We start from the raw sequence: 16,927 nt of genomic DNA, 5'->3' as shown, positions 1-16,927 counted from the left end.
TCGCCGCCGGTTGCTATGGCGCCGGGAGAGGCGGGGCGTGCTGACGTACGAGCGTGTTTGATTACGGCGGCCGCCCGAGGCCATTCTGGCTCAGCCGCGCTGCCCGACCGCGCCCCCGCCCGTCAAATCAAGGAATTACGAGACGGAGTGGCGAAAAAAAGGGTTTTATTTCGGATACGGAGCGCAGAAGAGAAAGACGCGCGTCGGACCCAACAGGAGATCCGGGAAGAGAAAACGCCCCGCGGAGGCAGCGGGCGGAGTTCCCTCCGAAGGCGAGGCGTCCTCGGGCCACTTTCTAAGGCAGGGGTCTTCCGACTTGGCCCTTGGGTGACTTGTGGACTTCAACTCCCAGAATTCCTCAGCCAGCATGGCTGGCTGAGGAATTCTGGGAGTTGAAGTCCACAAGTCATCCAAGGGCCAAGTCAGAAGGCCCCTGGTTCTAACGCTTTGTGCTCTGGCCCTATAACACAACATTGTTGGTGGTCTCTAATTCCTGGAGGAGTCGGCACAGCCCCCTCCCCCCAAAGTACATTGCTTCTCTTGGGAAGGAAGAGAGGCAGACGATCAGGCGGGAATATCTCCGCTTCACAAGCAGCAGGCTGGCCTCTGAACCATTGCAGCCCCCTGCACACACAACAACACACACACACACACACACACCTCTGCAAAAGTCCCAGTGCTGGTGGAAGAGAGAAAGAGAGAGAGAGCGAAGGAGCGAGAGACGATTCGCAAGGAGCCCTCCTGTGCCTTGCTACAAGGTCCGAAACCAAAGTCAAACCCATCCAGGCAGAGGATCTGTTGGCGAGCCAGCGGGGCACGGCCCATCTCCCGGTTTCTGGGCTACCAAGGGGCCCCTCCTCGGCCTCTGGGCTTCCCCGTCGGCTTCAGAACTGGACCCAGTCCGAGTTCTGCGGAGGCTGAGAGCCGGACCTAAGAGAAGACAAAGACATTCCTGGCTGAGGAATTCTGGGAGTTGAAGTCCACAAGTCATCAAAGGGCCATGTTTGAAGACCCCTGGTCTGGATCCAAGCCCACAGTTTCGTCAAAATGGCCGACTGAGGAATTCTGGGAGTTGAAGTCCACCAGTCATAAAAGGGCCAAGTTTGAAGACTCCTGGTCTGGATCCAAGCCCGCACTTTCATTAAAATGGCCGACTGAGGAATTCTGGGAGTTGAAGTCCACCAGTCATAAAAGAGCCAAGTTGGAAGACCCCTGGTCTGGATCCAAGCCTGCACTTTCATCAAAATGGCCGACTGAGGAATTCTGGGAGGTGAAGTCCACAAGTCATCAAAGGGCCAAGTTTGAAGACCCCTGATCTAAGCTATATTACAAAAAAAAAAAAAAAAGGTGGGGGTGGGGACAGAAATGCTAATTTTTTCATGGTACAGGAGTTCAAGACAATACTCCACGGTATGGACACAACAGATTTGCTTCCTATTGGAAGAGAGAGAATGTGCTGGGGAATGCGGGGGGAGCAGGCCTTAGCCTCCCAAAAGTGCGACAAAAGGGGCATCTCCTCACCCAGAAGCTTTGGTGAAATCTCCCCAAATGTCTGCAGAAGCTTCTCTTGTAGAACTTGGCGGCTGGGAGGGCCGAGACCCGGCAACATCTGCTGGCAAACAAAGCATGGGGAGAAGAGGTTAGCTTTCTTTCCCATTTCCAGATGTTCCTCGCAGAAGTCTGTTTCCTTAAAAAGACCTTTGCACAACGGAGGCATCTGCTAAGGGACTGCTAGATGAGGAGCAAAAATGAGGCCTGTGGTCCTCAGGGTGGGTGTGGAAGGCCCCAGCTGATCCCACCGACCACTAGCCAGCTCAAGCTGGTCTCAAAGCAGAAGCTCCTTTTCCAGTTTGGTGTAAAAGCAAATCCCTTTTCCCTTGAGGAGCCACACGGACCTGTTTGGACTGCATCTGCTGAGGTTCCTGGAAGGGGCATGGGAAGCTGATCTCCAAGCGTGGAGAAGAGAGGAGTCTTTCCCCCTGGAGGGGGAGGAAGAAGGGGGAGTCCTGTGAAGTCACCAGTGTGTGGCCTACTTCCCGGGGCGCCGTCCTTTTTTTTCATGTTCTGTAGGAAGACCAAAAAACTTTCATGCGCACTTGGAAGCTTCCCACTTGAGGGCAGACGTTAGCCCGAGGAGGAAGGATTCGCCCTCAGTTCTTCCCCAAGCATCGGGCTTCAGGTTCTGCTTCCCTTCCCAACTCAAACATGGCGGAAACCACCCAATGAGCTGACAGGAGGGCCACTGCCTTATAACTGCAGCGGAGTGCGCCTGCCTTGCTTCGACAACACCCAAGGCCTTCCTCACCGCAATGCTGAGTTTGATGGTCTGTCCTTCCTTGAAGCCCAGGTCAAGTTTGGGCACCTGGGTTGGGTTTTGGGCTTCTTTGGCTAACTCGACCTGTTGCTTGACCCATCTGCAGAGGGAGAGAGAGACAGAAAGAAAAGCATTTCCTAGTGGAGAGCAGGAAAAGATGCGGGCAGAGGTCTTCCCCCTTTGAAGAGGCCAGTTACTTAAGACAGATGGTTTCTATTCCTGTTAAAAATCCATGTAGCAAAGGTGGCTCTCCAAATCTGTATTTCCCTCTAGAGCAGGAAACAAGGGGTGAGAAACAACCAGTGATGGAATCTGTGCCCCTCCCCCACGGTTGCTTTAGATCTTGTTGGCCCATTTGGCCCAGATATGGCTCTTGAGATATTTCTGGAACACCTGAAGGCAAGGAGAACTGGAGAATTTTCTATCATTTCCCCATCCCTCTAGGACAGCCTTCCCCTGCAGATTCAGAAGGCGCTCTCCCAATGTCTGGCAAGACTGTTAAAATGGAGCCGTTCTGCCAAGGTTGCAGATTGGCCAGGAAGGGAGCACGTGCCATTTTGGAGGTGGTTATTGTATTAGAATAGGGATCTTCAAACTTGGCCCTTTTATGACTTGTGGACTTCAACTCCCAGAATTCCCGAGCCAGCCATGCTGAGGGGAAAGGGAGGTTTCCAAGCTGAGCCATGCTGGCTCAGGAATTCTGGGAGTTGAAGTCCACGAGTCATAAAAGAGCCAAGGTTGCCTACCCCTGGTCCCCCCTCCCTCCCTGCCAGAGAGACCCAAGCCTTACAGCAGGGGCCTTCAAACCTGGCCCTTTTATGACTTATGGACTTCAACTCCCAGAATTTCTCAGCCAGGATGCTTTAAGACAGGGGTCTTCAAACTTGGCCCTTTGATGACTTGGGGACTTCAACTCCCAGAATTCTGGCTGAGGAATTCTGGGAGTTGAAGTCCACCAGTCATCAAAGGGCCAAGTTGGAAGACCCCTGTATTAGAAGATCCCACCTCCACTCTATTGTATTATGCCCCTGCTACCTTAGCTATTTCCACTTTATTTTTAATATTTTTAATATATTTGTTCTCTCGCTGTCTTGATCTTTTACATTGTTTTATCAGATTTCAAATCTCCCAGAGCTGCACAACAGCAAGATGGACAGAGAACCAGTGTAACACATGATATAAATAAAGGTTGTTAATGTTGTTTCCCAGATGCCAGGTTTTTGCCAGGTGCACGTCAAGAAGGATCAGCGGCGATTAGTCATGGCTAGACCGCTCCGCCGCGTTCCCTTCCTGGGAAAAGAGCCCCCAGCAGAGTCCTGGCACCAAGGGAAGGGTGCTCACTTGAAATGATCCTGCAGGGCCACATTGAAGTCAAAAGCATCACCTCGGTCAACAAAGCCAATCCCGATGAATGCACGGCGCCCTGCAAAGGAAACTAGGCTCAGGAAGGTGGTGGAAGGTCACTGGTTGTGGGTCAGCCCACCGGGAAGCCTGAAACAAAGACCTCAGGAAGGCGAGTCACGCACACACCAGATTGCACATAGGCTGGTGACCTGCCGAGAAGCCACAAAACCACTAGGACGGGGTGCTGAGAGTTCAACCGCCATTCTCACAGTTCGTATCTGCTAGGATGGGCCTTAAGCCACACAGGTGCCCAGGTAGCTGGTAAACAGAGGGTTATTGTGGATAGCAAAGAAGATTTGACCTATCAGACAAGGAGAGGCTTTGAGAAAGGAGGGCCAAGCGGAAGCTCAGACTGGAGAACCAAGAACATTCGCAGAAGAGCCCAGGTTGGGGGGCAGCCTGATAAATAGAGAAAGGGGAAGAGGATGGCCCAAGGACGGGCTGGCCACAGCCTTGCACGCAACTTAAGGAAGAAAACAAGAGTTAAGAGCATTCACGAGGTTCGCTTCGAATGGTGTCTGCCATTTTTTCGAGCACCGGGCAAGTCTCCACCATCAGCACCAAGGACAGAGCTTGGATGCCCCAGAGGAGAGGCTGCTTTCCCGGTAAAAATTAAAAAATCACCAAGACAGGATCCCTCCCCCCCCCTCTCCCTCAAGAGGGCAGGACCCAAACCATCCCATCCGTACCATTCCCATCTTCGATCCGGAGCACGAAGTACCGGCTGGAGTCCGTCACGCCCTCCACGGCAATGCCCGGAAACTGGTCCACCGCGGCCTGGGCGAAAAGCTCTCCTGGGGGGGGGGGGGGAGGAAGGAGTGGCCAGGTAGGCAGCTGGCTCCGGAAGGGTCCCCCGGAGAGCCCCGCAGCCCCCCGGGCGGCCTCCGTCGGCTCCTTACCCGAGTTCTTGTCCTCCAGCTTAATGAAGGCCACGCTGCCCCGGGCTGTGATGCGCATTCGGCCGCTCCAGGCCGGCTGGTCCAGCTGCCACTCCGCGGCTCTAGCGGCGGGAGGAAAAGCCAAGCTAGCCCGGCCCGCCAACGCCGCCTCTCGCCCTGCAGAGTCGCCCCCCGACCGGTTCCCCGGGTGCAGGAGGAGGAGGTCTCTCTGCGCATGCCCAGCAGCTGGCACCGGCACCGGGAGCCGGTTGGGTCAGGCAGGGGATGATGGGACTGGCGATCCCGCACCGCCCACCAGGGCAAAGCGACGCTCAGCCGCCGCCGCCGCCGGGGAGACTCACCGGTAGCCGCGGTTGGAGGCGCGCGGGGGCACGCGGTAGACGTGGACCTCCGGCTTGACGCACAAGACAGACTCGTAGTCTTCGCCTTCCGCCATCTTCGCCCCGCCGGAAAGCTGGGCTCTTCCGGACATGCGCAGAAGCCTTCCCTCTGCTCGGCGGCGCCCGTCGCCACTTCCTGCCCGCGGGGGAAACGGGAAGCCCGAGGCGGCGGCCTAGAGCGTCGCCTCCCCTTAAAAGGCCGCTACCGCCGAGAGCGCCTCTGTGGCTTAATAAAGCGGCTCTATCGCCCCCTGGCGGTTCCCGGGCAATAAGCAGGGGGCACACCTTGAAAAGTTAACGCGTTTTATTTCAAATGCAGCGTATAAATCTGTCATCCGCGCAAGGGCAGCCCGGGCAAGCTCTGGCGGGGCAGAGCAGCTCCCCGGGGGTCTTTAGCGCCGATTCCTGCACCCCCTGCCCAACGCAAAGCGGAGCCCTCCCTGCTAGACGCCCCCCGCCCACTCCTTTCCCCGAAGGGCGCCGCTTCCTAGGTGCCCCCCCCGCCCGCCTCTCCCGATTAGGTCACTGGGGGGGTGTCTTTGCCTCCCCTTTGGTGCCCCCCTTCCCGGGATGCAGCCTCGGGAGCCGAAAGGCCAGGGGTCTTCAAACTTGGCCCTTTGATGACTTGTGGACTTCAACTCCCAGAATTCCTCAGCCAGTGCATGCTGGCTGAGGAATTCTGGGAGTTGAAGTCCACAAGTCATCAAAAGGCCAAGTTTGAAGACCCCTGAGCTAGAACATAAGAGAGTTGGAAGGGACACCTTTGGAGGTCATCTAGCCCAACCCCCTGCTCAAGCAGAAGCGTCTATACCAGGGGTGCCTGGCTGAGGAATTCTGGGAGTTGAAGTCCACAAGTCATCAAAGGGCCACGTTTGAAGACCCCTGAGCTAGAACATAAGAGAGTTGGAAGGGACACCTTTGGAGGTCATCTAGCCCACCCCCCTGCTCAAGCAGAAGCGTCTATACCAGGGGTGCCTGGCTGAGGAATTCTGGGAGTTGAAGTCCACAAGTCATCAAAGGGCCACGTTTGAAGACCCCTGCAACAGGCCAAGTCTTGGGTCAGCAGGAACGGCCGCTGGGAAAGGCCCGTGCTTGCCTGTTGTCCTGCCGTGGGAAAAGTCGCTCTTTCCGTCTAACATCCAAAGGCAGGGACAAGAGAGGGCAAGAACTGCCCCCAAAGGGGAGAAGGAGCCCCCCCCCCGAACAGTGGCCGTTTCGAGCAAAAATGGGGAAAAGGCCAAGCCAGAAGGATCCGCAAGCAAATGGGGAGGCAGGGATGCAAAGACAGGAGAACACACTGGAGGGCCAGCCAGTTTGGGTTTTTTTCGCGTTTTTGTACACAGGTAGTTTTATTTCTATTATTACTCTTTTGACCAGTTTACTTCTTTTGCAGTATTTTGGTACGCGTCCTGTGTTGATGTACAAAGAGACACCCTTCCAGCGCACACCCTCCCCACACACACACACACACACACACCCCGACACACAGAGACACTTACACGTTCCTGCACGGCCCACTGCCGGCCGAGGTCTTCCTTCGCTTCCAGCAGAAGAGGAGATGACTTTTTAAGTGTGGGATTCCCTTGACAAACCACAGAGGTGTCCCTTTCTACACCGGTTCTGTCCTCCCAAAACCAGACAGCAAAAACCAAAAAGGCAGACTTGGGAAAACACAGTGAAGCGAGCTAGCCCAGGCACCTGGAAGTGGTGGGGGAGGGAGGGAGGGCCCCCTCCCTCAATATGGCTGCTAGTGCGCAAAGCCCCAGCTGGTCCGACACTTGGCATCTGCCGCACGTGGCGGGTCTCCTAACCAGCCCCTCCAGTGTCTTTTGTCTGACCACCTGGGAAAAAGCTAAGAGTATTGCTTTGGGGTCCACAAGCCACCACGTGACCCTCCCGTCACTGCAAATCCATTCTCCCAGGCCATCTTGAAAAACGGCTCTACGCCATCGGGGCCTGTTATTTTGAGCCCTTTCTCACGTCCGAACCTTGCTTTTCCCCCCACTTCTTTGCCTTCCAGATAGCAGACTGATCAAGAACAAGCGGGCCTAACGCCTCACCGCTCGGGGGCCCCGGCTGGCCTGACGTCCGTCCGTGGCCAGCACAAGCAACACTTGGCCCGCCGCCCGTTTCCTCCCAAGAACCCGGCAGGACAAGATGCGAGACAGGAACTACTCTATTCCTAGCTCAGAGTCCTAGTGGCAAAAAGCAGGGCTCCCCCATCTTTGTCTGGAAGCAGCACCAGGAGGCGAAGGGAGTGCTGGTGAAGACTGGGAGGGCAGGGCGATCCCTCCCTCCTGCCCCCCAAGGCAGAGGAGGGGGGCCCCAGCTCGTCCCACAGAGACAAGAGACGCAGGGGCCCCTGCCGGCTCACGAAGTGGCCCGCTGGAAAGACGGGCCAGAGCGCCCTCCGTCCGTTCACTCCGAAGCGACGGCGGCGAGCGGGGAAGAGGCAGAGGGTGCCCGCCGCCGCTTTCCCCCACCTCCCTCTCCTTTCGGAAACACTAGCAACTACTGTTTCTCAGATAAACAAGTTACACAGCTAACACGCCCCCTTGTCTTCTTCCCATGCGCGAGGCTCCAGGGCCATCCCGTCCCCCCAAAGCAAACGATCAAACCTCGGTGTGTACACCTTCCGCCCACCCGCCCCCGTCCGCACCTTGCTCCAAGTGTAACACGCACCGACATGCACATGTTGAGAAGCAGAGCCCTCCCCTCCCTCCTGCTTCCGACCCCGGAGGGATCCAACGGGAGAAGTCATTCCTTTGCGGGGGCGGGCTCGCTTCAGCGGGCAGCAAGTTGTGGCAACCCGGCCCCCTGGAAGAGAAGCCTGCCCCTCCCTCGGTGCACCCTCCTTGGCATGTCAATACGACGGGGAGGCGCAGCAGGAGTCCCGGTGCCTGGGCCGAGGGTCACAAGAGGCAAAGAGCCAAGGGGACGCTTAGGGCAAGTCCCGCCCCTATGGCTCAGGTCCATTGGTCTGCTGAGGAGGAGGAGCACCTTGCTTTCATACTGGCTGGTCAGCCAGCCAAGCCTATCTGCGTTGCTTGAAGCCCTGCGAACCGTCGGGGCCCAGCGGCTGCCTGATCACATTGCTGGGCTGCCTGGATTCTTCCGGCTGGGAGATCCTTGTGGGCCTGAGGGAGGAGGGGAAGAACACTCAGTCCGGCTAAAAGCTGCCCCACCCCCCGCCCGGTAGTCCGAAGGAGAGACTAAGAGGAAGAGGATAGGGCAGTGATGGCGAACCTTTTAGAGACCGAGTGCCCACACCGCAGCCCAAAACCCACTTATTTATCACAAAGTGCCAGGGCCGCATCAGCATTGTGATGCCTTCATGGGGGAGGGGGGGGACAGGGAGGCGCCTCTGAGTGCCGCCTCTGGCACCCAAAAACCAGGGGCGCAAAAAATGGGCCACCGTGCTGCAAGGTGCAAAAATGGCCGCCATCGTGCCGTGGAGTGCAGATACAAGGCGCTGCACCACGCAAGAATGGGGCAGGGCTAGTGAGTATCACGCAGGCACTAGCCCCGCCCCATTTGCAGCGTGTGCATGCTCGCGGCCCCATGCGCACATGCACGCATGTAAAATGCTTCCCCCTCCCTTTTCTTCCAGTCTACCAATCGACAATGGTTGGTGACCTCTGCTCTACCACCTCTATTCGATCTTGCTACTCGGCCACTTCGCCTCCTTTGTGCTGGGCGGGGCTCCTGCTCCGGGCGGTGGCGGCCTAATGGACCTGCTGCTGGCAGCGGTGGCGCGCGTGCCAACAGAGAGGGCTCTGAGTGCCGCCTCTGCCACGCGTGCCATAGGTTCGCCACCACTCTGATAGGCGGTCCAGCTTGTGGGCGAGAAGCCCCCAAGGAGGAGACACATGAGGAGATCCTCCTTTGGGCAACCAATCCCAGAACTGTACCCCCTCAGACTGACCTGACACCCTCGAAGCGGCTTTCTGAACATGCTTCTCTCCCCCCTCCCCTCGGTCCTCCCCCCAAGCTGAGCCCAATGGGATAAAAGCCTGAGCTGGCAGGCCCCACATCAGTGTCTCCTGGGCACGGACAGGGTCTTGCCCTCTGGCAGAAAAGAGACAAGGGAAGCCAGAGGACGCCCTCCTGGCACAGAGAAATTGGGTGCCAGGGCTCCCTTACCTGTCAAGGATGGGCTTCTCTTGCTCCTCTTCGGGACTGGCGCTGCCCAGAATCCGCTTCCTGGCCTCGGCGTATTCGGCCTCCCTCTGGGCCAGGGACTTCACCGGGAAGGCAGGTCGGCTGGAAGAGTTGGGGTTAGTCAGCACTCCGTTGCTGGTGGGCCGCTTCAAGATCCGGATTTGCGGTGGCGGGCCCGAAGGAAGACTGTCGTCCTGAATGACGATCGGCACTTTGGGTGGGGACTTGGATTTCCTGCTGTGAAGAGAGAAGAGGGGACACAATTTTTATTTTATTTTATGTGCTGTTGGCCAAAAAAACCCTCAGCCAGTCCTCTGAACTAAGCACCTCTGCCTATTCACCGACACCAACAAGGCAGAAAGGGCAAGCTTCTGCCCTTGATGTTCTGACCGAATCAGTACAGCCAGGGCTTGGGGTTCGTCTTTAGATAGAATCTTTAAAAACCAAAAACCGGAACGCCGCTCGATTTTCCCGGCCCTCCCCAGCAAGGACGCTGCTGAATGATTACGAAAACAGCCTTACCTTTCCTTCTGGGTGATTTTCAGTTTCTTTTCCAGTCGCCTGTCTATTTCCTGCAAGGCAAAAAGTCAGTGGGTCAAGCTCCCTCTGTTTGCTCTGCCCACCCTCTGGGGCTCAGGCACCTTGTAGTACCAGGGGATGAGCTTGGCCCTCCCTTCCCTGGCAAGGCGATGCCACATTTCACCATCGGTTACTAACTCATCTTTGAAGTAGCAAGAGATCTCACGAAACAGAGCAGGCCAGGAGACAGAGAAAGAAAGAAAGAGACAGAGAGGGGAGAGAGAGAGAGAGAAGGAGAGAGAGAAGGAGAGAGAGAAAGAGAGAGGAGAGAGAGAGAGAGGAGAGAGAGGAGAGAAAGAGAGAGAGAGAGGAGAGAGAGAAGGAGAGAGAGGAGAGAGAGAAGGAGAGAGAGAGAGAGAAAGAGAAAGGAGAGAAGGAGAGAGGAGAGGAAAGAAGGAGAGAAAGAGAGAGAAGAGAGAAGGAGAGAGAGGAGAGAGAGAGAAGGAGAGAGAGGAGAGAGAGAAGGAGAGAGAGAGAGGAGAGAGAGAAAGAGAGGAGAGAGAGGAGAGAGAGAAGGAGAAGGAGAGAGAAGGAGAGAGAGGAGAGAAAGAGAGAGAGAGGGGGAGAGAGAGAGAGAAGGAGAGAGAGGAGGGGGGAGAGAGAGAGAGAGACAGACAGACAAGCCCTCTCAACCCTTTTCTTTTCAGAGGAAGAAAGCCGAGGCGTGGGAAGGGAGCCCAGGGTGAGCGTTATCCACAGACCAGAATCAAAAATGGGCTCATGCCAGACATCAGGTCAACTGGCAGCTGCAGCTGCTGACGCTTTGCATTTGAGCAAACAGCAAGATAAAATTAGACCCCGGTTTTGCAGGTCGTCCAGATCAGCAGCCGAGAGCCAGACTAGCGGTGCCTCAGATAACTTGCTCTGACACTTACCATCACGAGCAGAGCGCGTGCCTGGTCATTCACGCTGGGAAAACTGGGGAGGGGGGGAATGTCACCATTAAAGACCAGTAACCAGAAAGAGGAGGGTCTGTTTTCTGCCCGAGACTTGGGAGACCCTTTCTCTCCTTCCAAGCAAGCAAGGCCGCTAAAGGTGGCCCAACAGCCTGGCCGGTTGACTGAACAACCCCTCTGCCAGGACAGCGTCTGAAGGGTGGTAGTCTCCCAGACAGCTGCTTCCTGGGGTTGTCTTGTTGGCTCTCTAGGAAATGGCTGCTCCGGTGGTCCTTCCTTGATGGAAGGGGAGGCCCAGGCCTGGGTGCCAGCACGTTTCAGCCGTCCTTGCGGCATCGGCTGGTTTTGCAATAAGACAAGCATTCATTGAACAACTTCCCCACTGAGGTGTAACTGCATCTGCTTTGTAGTCCAAAGTCTGGAGGGCGAGTTAATCTTTGAAAGTGAAGGCGAGCCCACTGAGCTGAATGAGTTTTCTTCTCCGGTGAACTCAAACATGCAAATCCTCGGGAGATTTGCCTCGACCCAAATAGTTCATTTCACATGGGCTGTTGGCCAAATCGGGCTCCTGGCTCAGGTTGGCTCACCTCTCCGAACACCGCCATTTTCAGTGGCGGGGGGGGCGCCCTGCCTCCCCCATTAAATTATCTGCAGCCGGTAGAAGTAGCATCTCCCCAGAGTCACTCCGTGAGATGGAAGCGGTATATAAATGCAATAAGTATGATCACTAAAAATACAGAAGGGAATGGCGAATATTTGGGTGAGGAAGGGAACAAGCCCGGCACCAACCCATTAGCCGAGAGGGAATGGACACAAGAGGACGACGGGAGGCGACGGTCAAATGTGGACGTGAGGTTCCAGAAGTATGAAAGACGGTCAAATGTGGACGTGAGGTTCCAGAAGTATGAAAGACGGTCAAATGTGGACGTGAGGTTCCAGAAGTATGAAAGACGGTCAAATGTGGATGTGAGGTTCCAGAAGTATGAAAGACGGTGTGTGTTCAGGCATGCACCCGCGCGCGCACAAACCCCAGTTCACGTCAGACCCTATTCTAGAGACATCTCTGCCCTTCATAGTCCTAAAGGGTCATCCTGGGCAAAGAGGCGAGGATTGGAAGTGGCAGGCAGGAACTCTGCGTCCTTAAAAGATAGGGGTTGTAGGAATGTAGCCTGGGGGGTGCCCCAGACCACCTCCCTTTGGGCTTCCGGCAGACACTTGCTAAGCTTCCCTCCCGTGAGCAGAGGAGGTGCGTGCTTCTGGCCCCTGTTCTGCGGTCCTGGAAGAATTAAACAAGGGTCCAAGCCGTGCCAGACAACAGGAGAGGGACCTTCTAGGGCACATTGCTTGCAAAGGGCGCAGAGCGAGGAACCCCAAAGGGGAGAGCAGAGAAAACCAGCAAAGCACAGAATGAAGGCTTCTCGGGATGTTACCCCTTTTACATTACAGGCAGTCCTCGACTTACATCAGTGGCCATTCAAAGTTACAACGGCACCGAAAAAAAGCGACTGATGGCCATTTTTCACACTTACGACCAGGGGTCTTCAAACTTGGCCCTTTGATGACTTGTGGACTTCAACTCCCAGAATTCCTCAGCCAGCTGGGAGTTGAAGTCCACAGGTCATCAAAGGGCCAAGTTTGAAGACCCCTGCTTATGACCATTGCGACATCCCAACAGTCAGGTGATTTCCATTCAGACGATACAGTCTCCCAGGGATTCCCCTCTGCAGCCTTCTAACCAACAAAGTCAATGGGGGAAGCCGGGATCCACTTAAGAGCCGGGCTACTAATTCAAGAACTGCAGGGATCCCCCTTAACAAATGGGGCAAGGAAGGTCGTAAAACAGGGAAAAACTCACTTAACAAGCGTCTCCCTTAACGACATGAATGTTGGGCTCGATTGTGTCCCCCAACGCCTTGCCTCACCGGCTCCAAAGGCGGCAGAAAGGCGACCCTCCTTGCCCAGCCCTGCCCTGCCCGTGGATCCGCAGGCCCCCAGCCACTTCCAGGGGAGGCGGCCAAGCCCGAGAGGCGGGATGCGGAGCTGCTGGGGCCGGAGGAAGGACCGATGATCTGGGGCCCGGGTGCGCTGCTTTCCCCTCCTCGCCCGCAGACCGGAGGCTCGGCCACCGCCGCTCCAGGAGCCCGGCGGCCTCTCTCGGGAAGCGGATTCCCGACGGAGGCCGCCCCCCTCGGGCTCTGGAAGCCGGCAAGGGCGCTCCCCGCGCTCCCCCCTTCCTCGCCTCGCCTCGCCCACGCCGGGCAGTCCCGGGAGGGCTTCCCCGGGGAAGGAAGGAAGGAGAAAAGGAAGGAAGGAAGGAAGGAAGGGGAAAAAGGAAGGAAAGGAAAAGGAGAAGGAAGGAAGGAAGGAAGGAAGGGGAAAAGGAAAAGGAAAAGGAAAAGGAAGGAAAAGGAAAGAGGGAAAAGGAAGAAAAGGAAAAGGAGAAGGGAGGAAGGAAGGAAGGGGAAAAGGAAAAGGAAGGAAAAGGAAAGAGGGGAAAGGAAGGAGAAGGAGAAGGAGAAGGAAGGGGAAAAGGGGAAGGAAAGGAAAAGGAAGGAAGGAAAAGGAAAGAAAGGGAAAGGAAAAGGAGAAGGAAGGGGAAAAGGAAGGAAAAGGAAGGAAGGAAGGAAGGGGAAAGGAAAAGGGGAAGGAAGGAAGGAAAGAAGGAAGGAAGGAAAAGGAAGGAAAGGGAAAGGGAAAGGAAAGGAAAAGGAGAAGGAAGGAAGGAAGGAAGGAAGGAAAGAAGGAAGGAAGGAAGGAAAGGGAAAGGAAAAGGGGAAGGAAGGAAGGAAAGGGAAAGGAAAAGGAGAAGGAAGGAAGGAAAGAAGGAAGGAAGGAAGGAAAGGGAAAGGAAAAGGGGAAGGAAGGAAGGAAAGAAGGAAGGAAGGAAAAGGAAGGAAAGGGAAAGGGAAAGGAAAGGAAAAGGAGAAGGAAGGAAGGAAGGAAGGAAGGAAAGAAGGAAGGAAGGAAGGAAAGGGAAAGGAAAAGGGGAAGGAANCCCCTGCTTATGACCATTGCGACATCCCAACAGTCAGGTGATTTCCATTCAGACGATACAGTCTCCCAGGGATTCCCCTCTGCAGCCTTCTAACCAACAAAGTCAATGGGGGAAGCCGGGATCCACTTAAGAGCCGGGCTACTAATTCAAGAACTGCAGGGATCCCCCTTAACAAATGGGGCAAGGAAGGTCGTAAAACGGGGGAAAACTCACTTAACAAGCGTCTCCCTTAACGACATGAATGTTGGGCTCGATTGTGTCCCCCAACGCCTTGCCTCACCGGCTCCAAAGGCGGCAGAAAGGCGACCCTCCTTGCCCAGCCCTGCCCTGCCCGTGGATCCGCAGGCCCCCAGCCACTTCCAGGGGAGGCGGCCAAGCCCGAGAGGCGGGATGCGGAGCTGCTGGGGCCGGAGGAAGGACCGATGATCTGGGGCCCGGGTGCGCTGCTTTTCCCTCCTCGCCCGCAGACCGGAGGCTCGGCCACCGCCGCTCCAGGAGCCCGGCGGCCTCTCTCGGGAAGCGGATTCCCGACGGAGGCCGCCCCCCGCGCTCCCCTTCCTCGCCTCGCCTCGCCCACGCCGGGCAGTCCCGGGAGGGCTTCCCCGGGGAAGGAAGGAAGGAGAAAAGGAAGGAAGGAATGAAGGAAGGAAGGGGAAAAAGGAAGGAAAGGAAAAGGAGAAGGAAGGAAGGAAGGAAGGAAGGAAGGAAGGAAGGGGAAAAGGAAAAGGAAAAGGAAGGAAAAGGAAAGAGGGAAAAGGAAGAAAAGGAAAAGGAGAAGGGAGGAAGGAAGGGGAAAAGGAAAAGGAAGGAAAAGGAAAGAGGGGAAAGGAAGGAAAGGAGAAGGAGAAGGAAGGGGAAGGAAAGGAAAAGGAAGGAAGGAAAAGGAAAGAAAGGGAAAGGAAAAGGAGAAGGAAGGAAGGAGGAAAAAAGAAGGAAAGGAAAGGAAAAGGAAGGAAGTGGAAAAGGAAAAGGAAGGAGGAAAAAGGAAGGAAAGGAAAAGGAGAAGGAAAAGGAAGGAAAGGGAAAGGAAAAGGAGAAGGAAGGAAGGAGACGCCTCCGAGCGCTGCCCAGGCGGAGCCCGCAGGCCCTGCCTCCCCGGGCGGAGCGGGACTCGCCGGCCGTCCCCGCAGCGATGCACGGGCGCCCCCGGCCAGAGGGACCCTCCGCGGGCGCCGGTGGCCCGCAGACCACGTGTTGGGGGAAATGGGGGCACGGCCCCTTTAAGAGGCCTAAGAGCCTCGGCCGACCCGGGACGCCTCTCCGCCGGCCTCGCCGTCCCACCCGGGGGCGGCCCGTCTCCTCTCGGCTCTCCGCCCGGGCTCGGCGGGGCTCCGGGACTCACCCCGCTGTCGGCCGCCTCCTCCCAACTCTCGGCGACCTCCTCATCTTCCATTGTAATGCCCCTCCGCCGCCAGCCCGCCCGGAGCGCATGCGCGCGGCGCCCAATCCTATCCTGTCGGCGAGCGCGGCCGGCCGGACCCGCCTTTGGCGTCAGCGCGCGCCAACGCGCCTGCGCAGGCCCCTCTTCCCGGGCTGCTCTTCGCCGGGTGCCGTGCCGACTAAGGTCTACGCCTCGGCCGCTCCTTCGCCCCGCCCACCTCGGAAGAGCTCGTCGGGACACGCCCTGGAAGGGTTCGCGCATGCGCGGTTACCTCCTCAGCAAGCACAATAGCGCAAATTTCCGTGGCGGCTAGGGGGCGCCACGTTCACTTATCGCCGGGTTGAAGCCGGGCGCGGACGGTACCGCATTCCCAAATATTAATTGGCGGGGAGGAAAGCGGGATTTTCCCCTCCCCTCCCCTCCCAACTGGGTATGCGCGGCCTTGAGAGCGCAGTCCCATAGCCCGCAAACGGAAGCAGGAATCCGTGACGGGCAAACTAACTCTCTGCTAGGAGCAGGCAGCTAGGCCACTCGTGGAAGAGAGCCACAACGCCCCGTCCCCGCCAACGGTAGTGCACAACGGCGGGGGAAGCAAACCAGCTCCGGGCGCGATCTCTTTCGGCCTCCCGGCACGCCCACCCTCGTTTTTCCGCCACGCCTGTCATGGCGCCCCTCCTTGACCTTCTCGGGCCGGCGCAAGTCCACGCGCATGCGCTCCGCCTGCCTGCCCGCCCGCCCGCCCGCGAGAAACTCGGCTCCTCCCCCCGCGCGCGCGCATGCGCCTGGCGTGGGGGGCCCGCCCCGCCTTTGCTCGCGCCCCTCTCCTCTCTTCCCGGTTGGGACAGCGGCAAGATGGCGGCGGCCACGGCGGCCGGGAAGGTCCAAGCTCCGCGCGAAGGCGGCCGCGGAGGCTGCGGGCGCCCGCCCAAGCGGCAGCCAGCGCTGTGAAGCGGCAGCGGGGGACGAGCCCAGGTGAGGGGCGGCGGGCTCCGGAGCCCCCAGCAGCGCGCGCCCTCCTCCTCCTCCCGCGGCGCCCTCCGGGCCCCCGGGTCTCCTCGGGAGCCTCGCCGGCGGCGGCGGCGGCCTGGAAGGCAGGCGGGCCCCACGTGCCCTGGCCGGCCGCCCGGGAGGCTCAGGCGCGGCTGGAGGGTCCGCCGGGCCTGGGGCGGAGAGGAGCGGCCTTACTCCTCCGGCCCCGGGGTGCCGCCGTCGCGACTGCCGCCGTCCGGATCCGGCTTCCGGGGTGCCCGAGCAGCCTCCCTCCCGAGCCCCGGGCGGGAGGGCGGCCGATGGCGCAGAGACGGGAAGGCTCGAGGGAAGCAGCCCCGGCCTTCCTTTGGGACGGTGGCGCTTTGCCCCGTCGAAGAAACGAGCGAGGGAAGGAAGGGGGGCTCCGCCGGGGCGTTTCCCCGTTGGGTTGGGCCCCTCAAGACGGAGCTCGGGCTCCGCGGTGGATCGATCTGTCGGAATAGAGGCGGAGGGGACCTTGGAGGTCTTCTAGTCCAGCCCCCTGCTCAAGCAGGAGAGCCGACCTAGATCCTTTCAGACAAATGGTTGTCCGGTTCTCTTCCTCCTCCTCCCGTTATGTATTCGAGATGCACGGTGTTCAATATTTATTTGTTATGTATACGTAGGGTGTGGGTCTATGCATGTGTTGTGTATATAGTATGTTTAGGTGTGTGTCATGCATGTGTTTCACTTGGAGAGCGGGCAACTAAATTTCATTTTTGAGGTGTGCCGTTGTGCCCACAGTAAAAAAAAATGACAATAAAGGTTATCTTATCATATCATGAAAGCCTCTAGTGATGGATGTCTATGGAGATTCTCCGTCATCCAGGTCCTGATTGTCCCAAAGGTGCTTTTTCAAAAGGCCACTAGACTTTCTTGTTTTTCTTTGAAGATGTTTTCACTTCACATC

The 16,927-nt window shown here is 57.5% G+C and overlaps 2 protein-coding genes and 1 long non-coding RNA gene across 4 annotated transcripts; all 3 read right to left on the bottom strand.

Moving 5' to 3' along the window:
• Positions 1-702: 702 nt before the first annotated feature.
• On the bottom strand, positions 703-1,916 carry LOC107297004. The gene is made up of 3 exons (XR_001549116.1): positions 1,896-1,916; positions 1,522-1,609; positions 703-930 (listed from the first exon to the last, which is right to left on the bottom strand). It is a non-coding gene; the product is annotated as an uncharacterized LOC107297004 (long non-coding RNA).
• A 16-nt stretch (positions 1,917-1,932) lies between these two features.
• On the bottom strand, positions 1,933-5,053 carry NECAP2 (NECAP endocytosis associated 2; the record flags this gene model as incomplete). Its single annotated transcript, XM_015826350.1, has 6 exons — positions 4,959-5,053; positions 4,618-4,718; positions 4,408-4,512; positions 3,656-3,737; positions 2,306-2,414; positions 1,933-2,064 (listed from the first exon to the last, which is right to left on the bottom strand). Coding segments are annotated over exons 1-6 (624 nt in total), but the record flags the coding sequence as incomplete, so codon positions are not given.
• A 2,953-nt stretch (positions 5,054-8,006) lies between these two features.
• SZRD1 (SUZ RNA binding domain containing 1) lies at positions 8,007-15,060 on the bottom strand. 2 transcript variants are annotated; one of them, XM_015826356.2, is made up of 4 exons: positions 14,971-15,060; positions 9,681-9,730; positions 9,141-9,395; positions 8,007-8,134 (listed from the first exon to the last, which is right to left on the bottom strand). In XM_015826356.2, exons 1-4 carry the CDS (start codon positions 15,019-15,021, stop codon positions 8,032-8,034), a joined length of 459 nt encoding a protein of 152 aa, XP_015681842.1. In that variant the 5' UTR covers positions 15,022-15,060; the 3' UTR covers positions 8,007-8,031. The 2 variants fall into 2 exon arrangements, with proteins under 2 accessions (XP_015681842.1, XP_015681843.1); XM_015826357.1 differs by having other exon boundaries at positions 9,141-9,392; positions 14,971-15,021.
• Between the last annotated feature and the right edge of the window lie 1,867 nt (positions 15,061-16,927).

Source organism: Protobothrops mucrosquamatus, unplaced genomic scaffold (genome assembly GCF_001527695.2).
Source record: "Protobothrops mucrosquamatus isolate PMUCROS unplaced genomic scaffold, P.Mucros_1.0 scaffold3072, whole genome shotgun sequence".
Classification (NCBI taxonomy): Eukaryota; Metazoa; Chordata; class Lepidosauria; order Squamata; family Viperidae; genus Protobothrops; species Protobothrops mucrosquamatus.
Note: the sequence above shows the minus strand (reverse complement) of the source record. Positions and strands in the feature narration are given on the sequence as shown.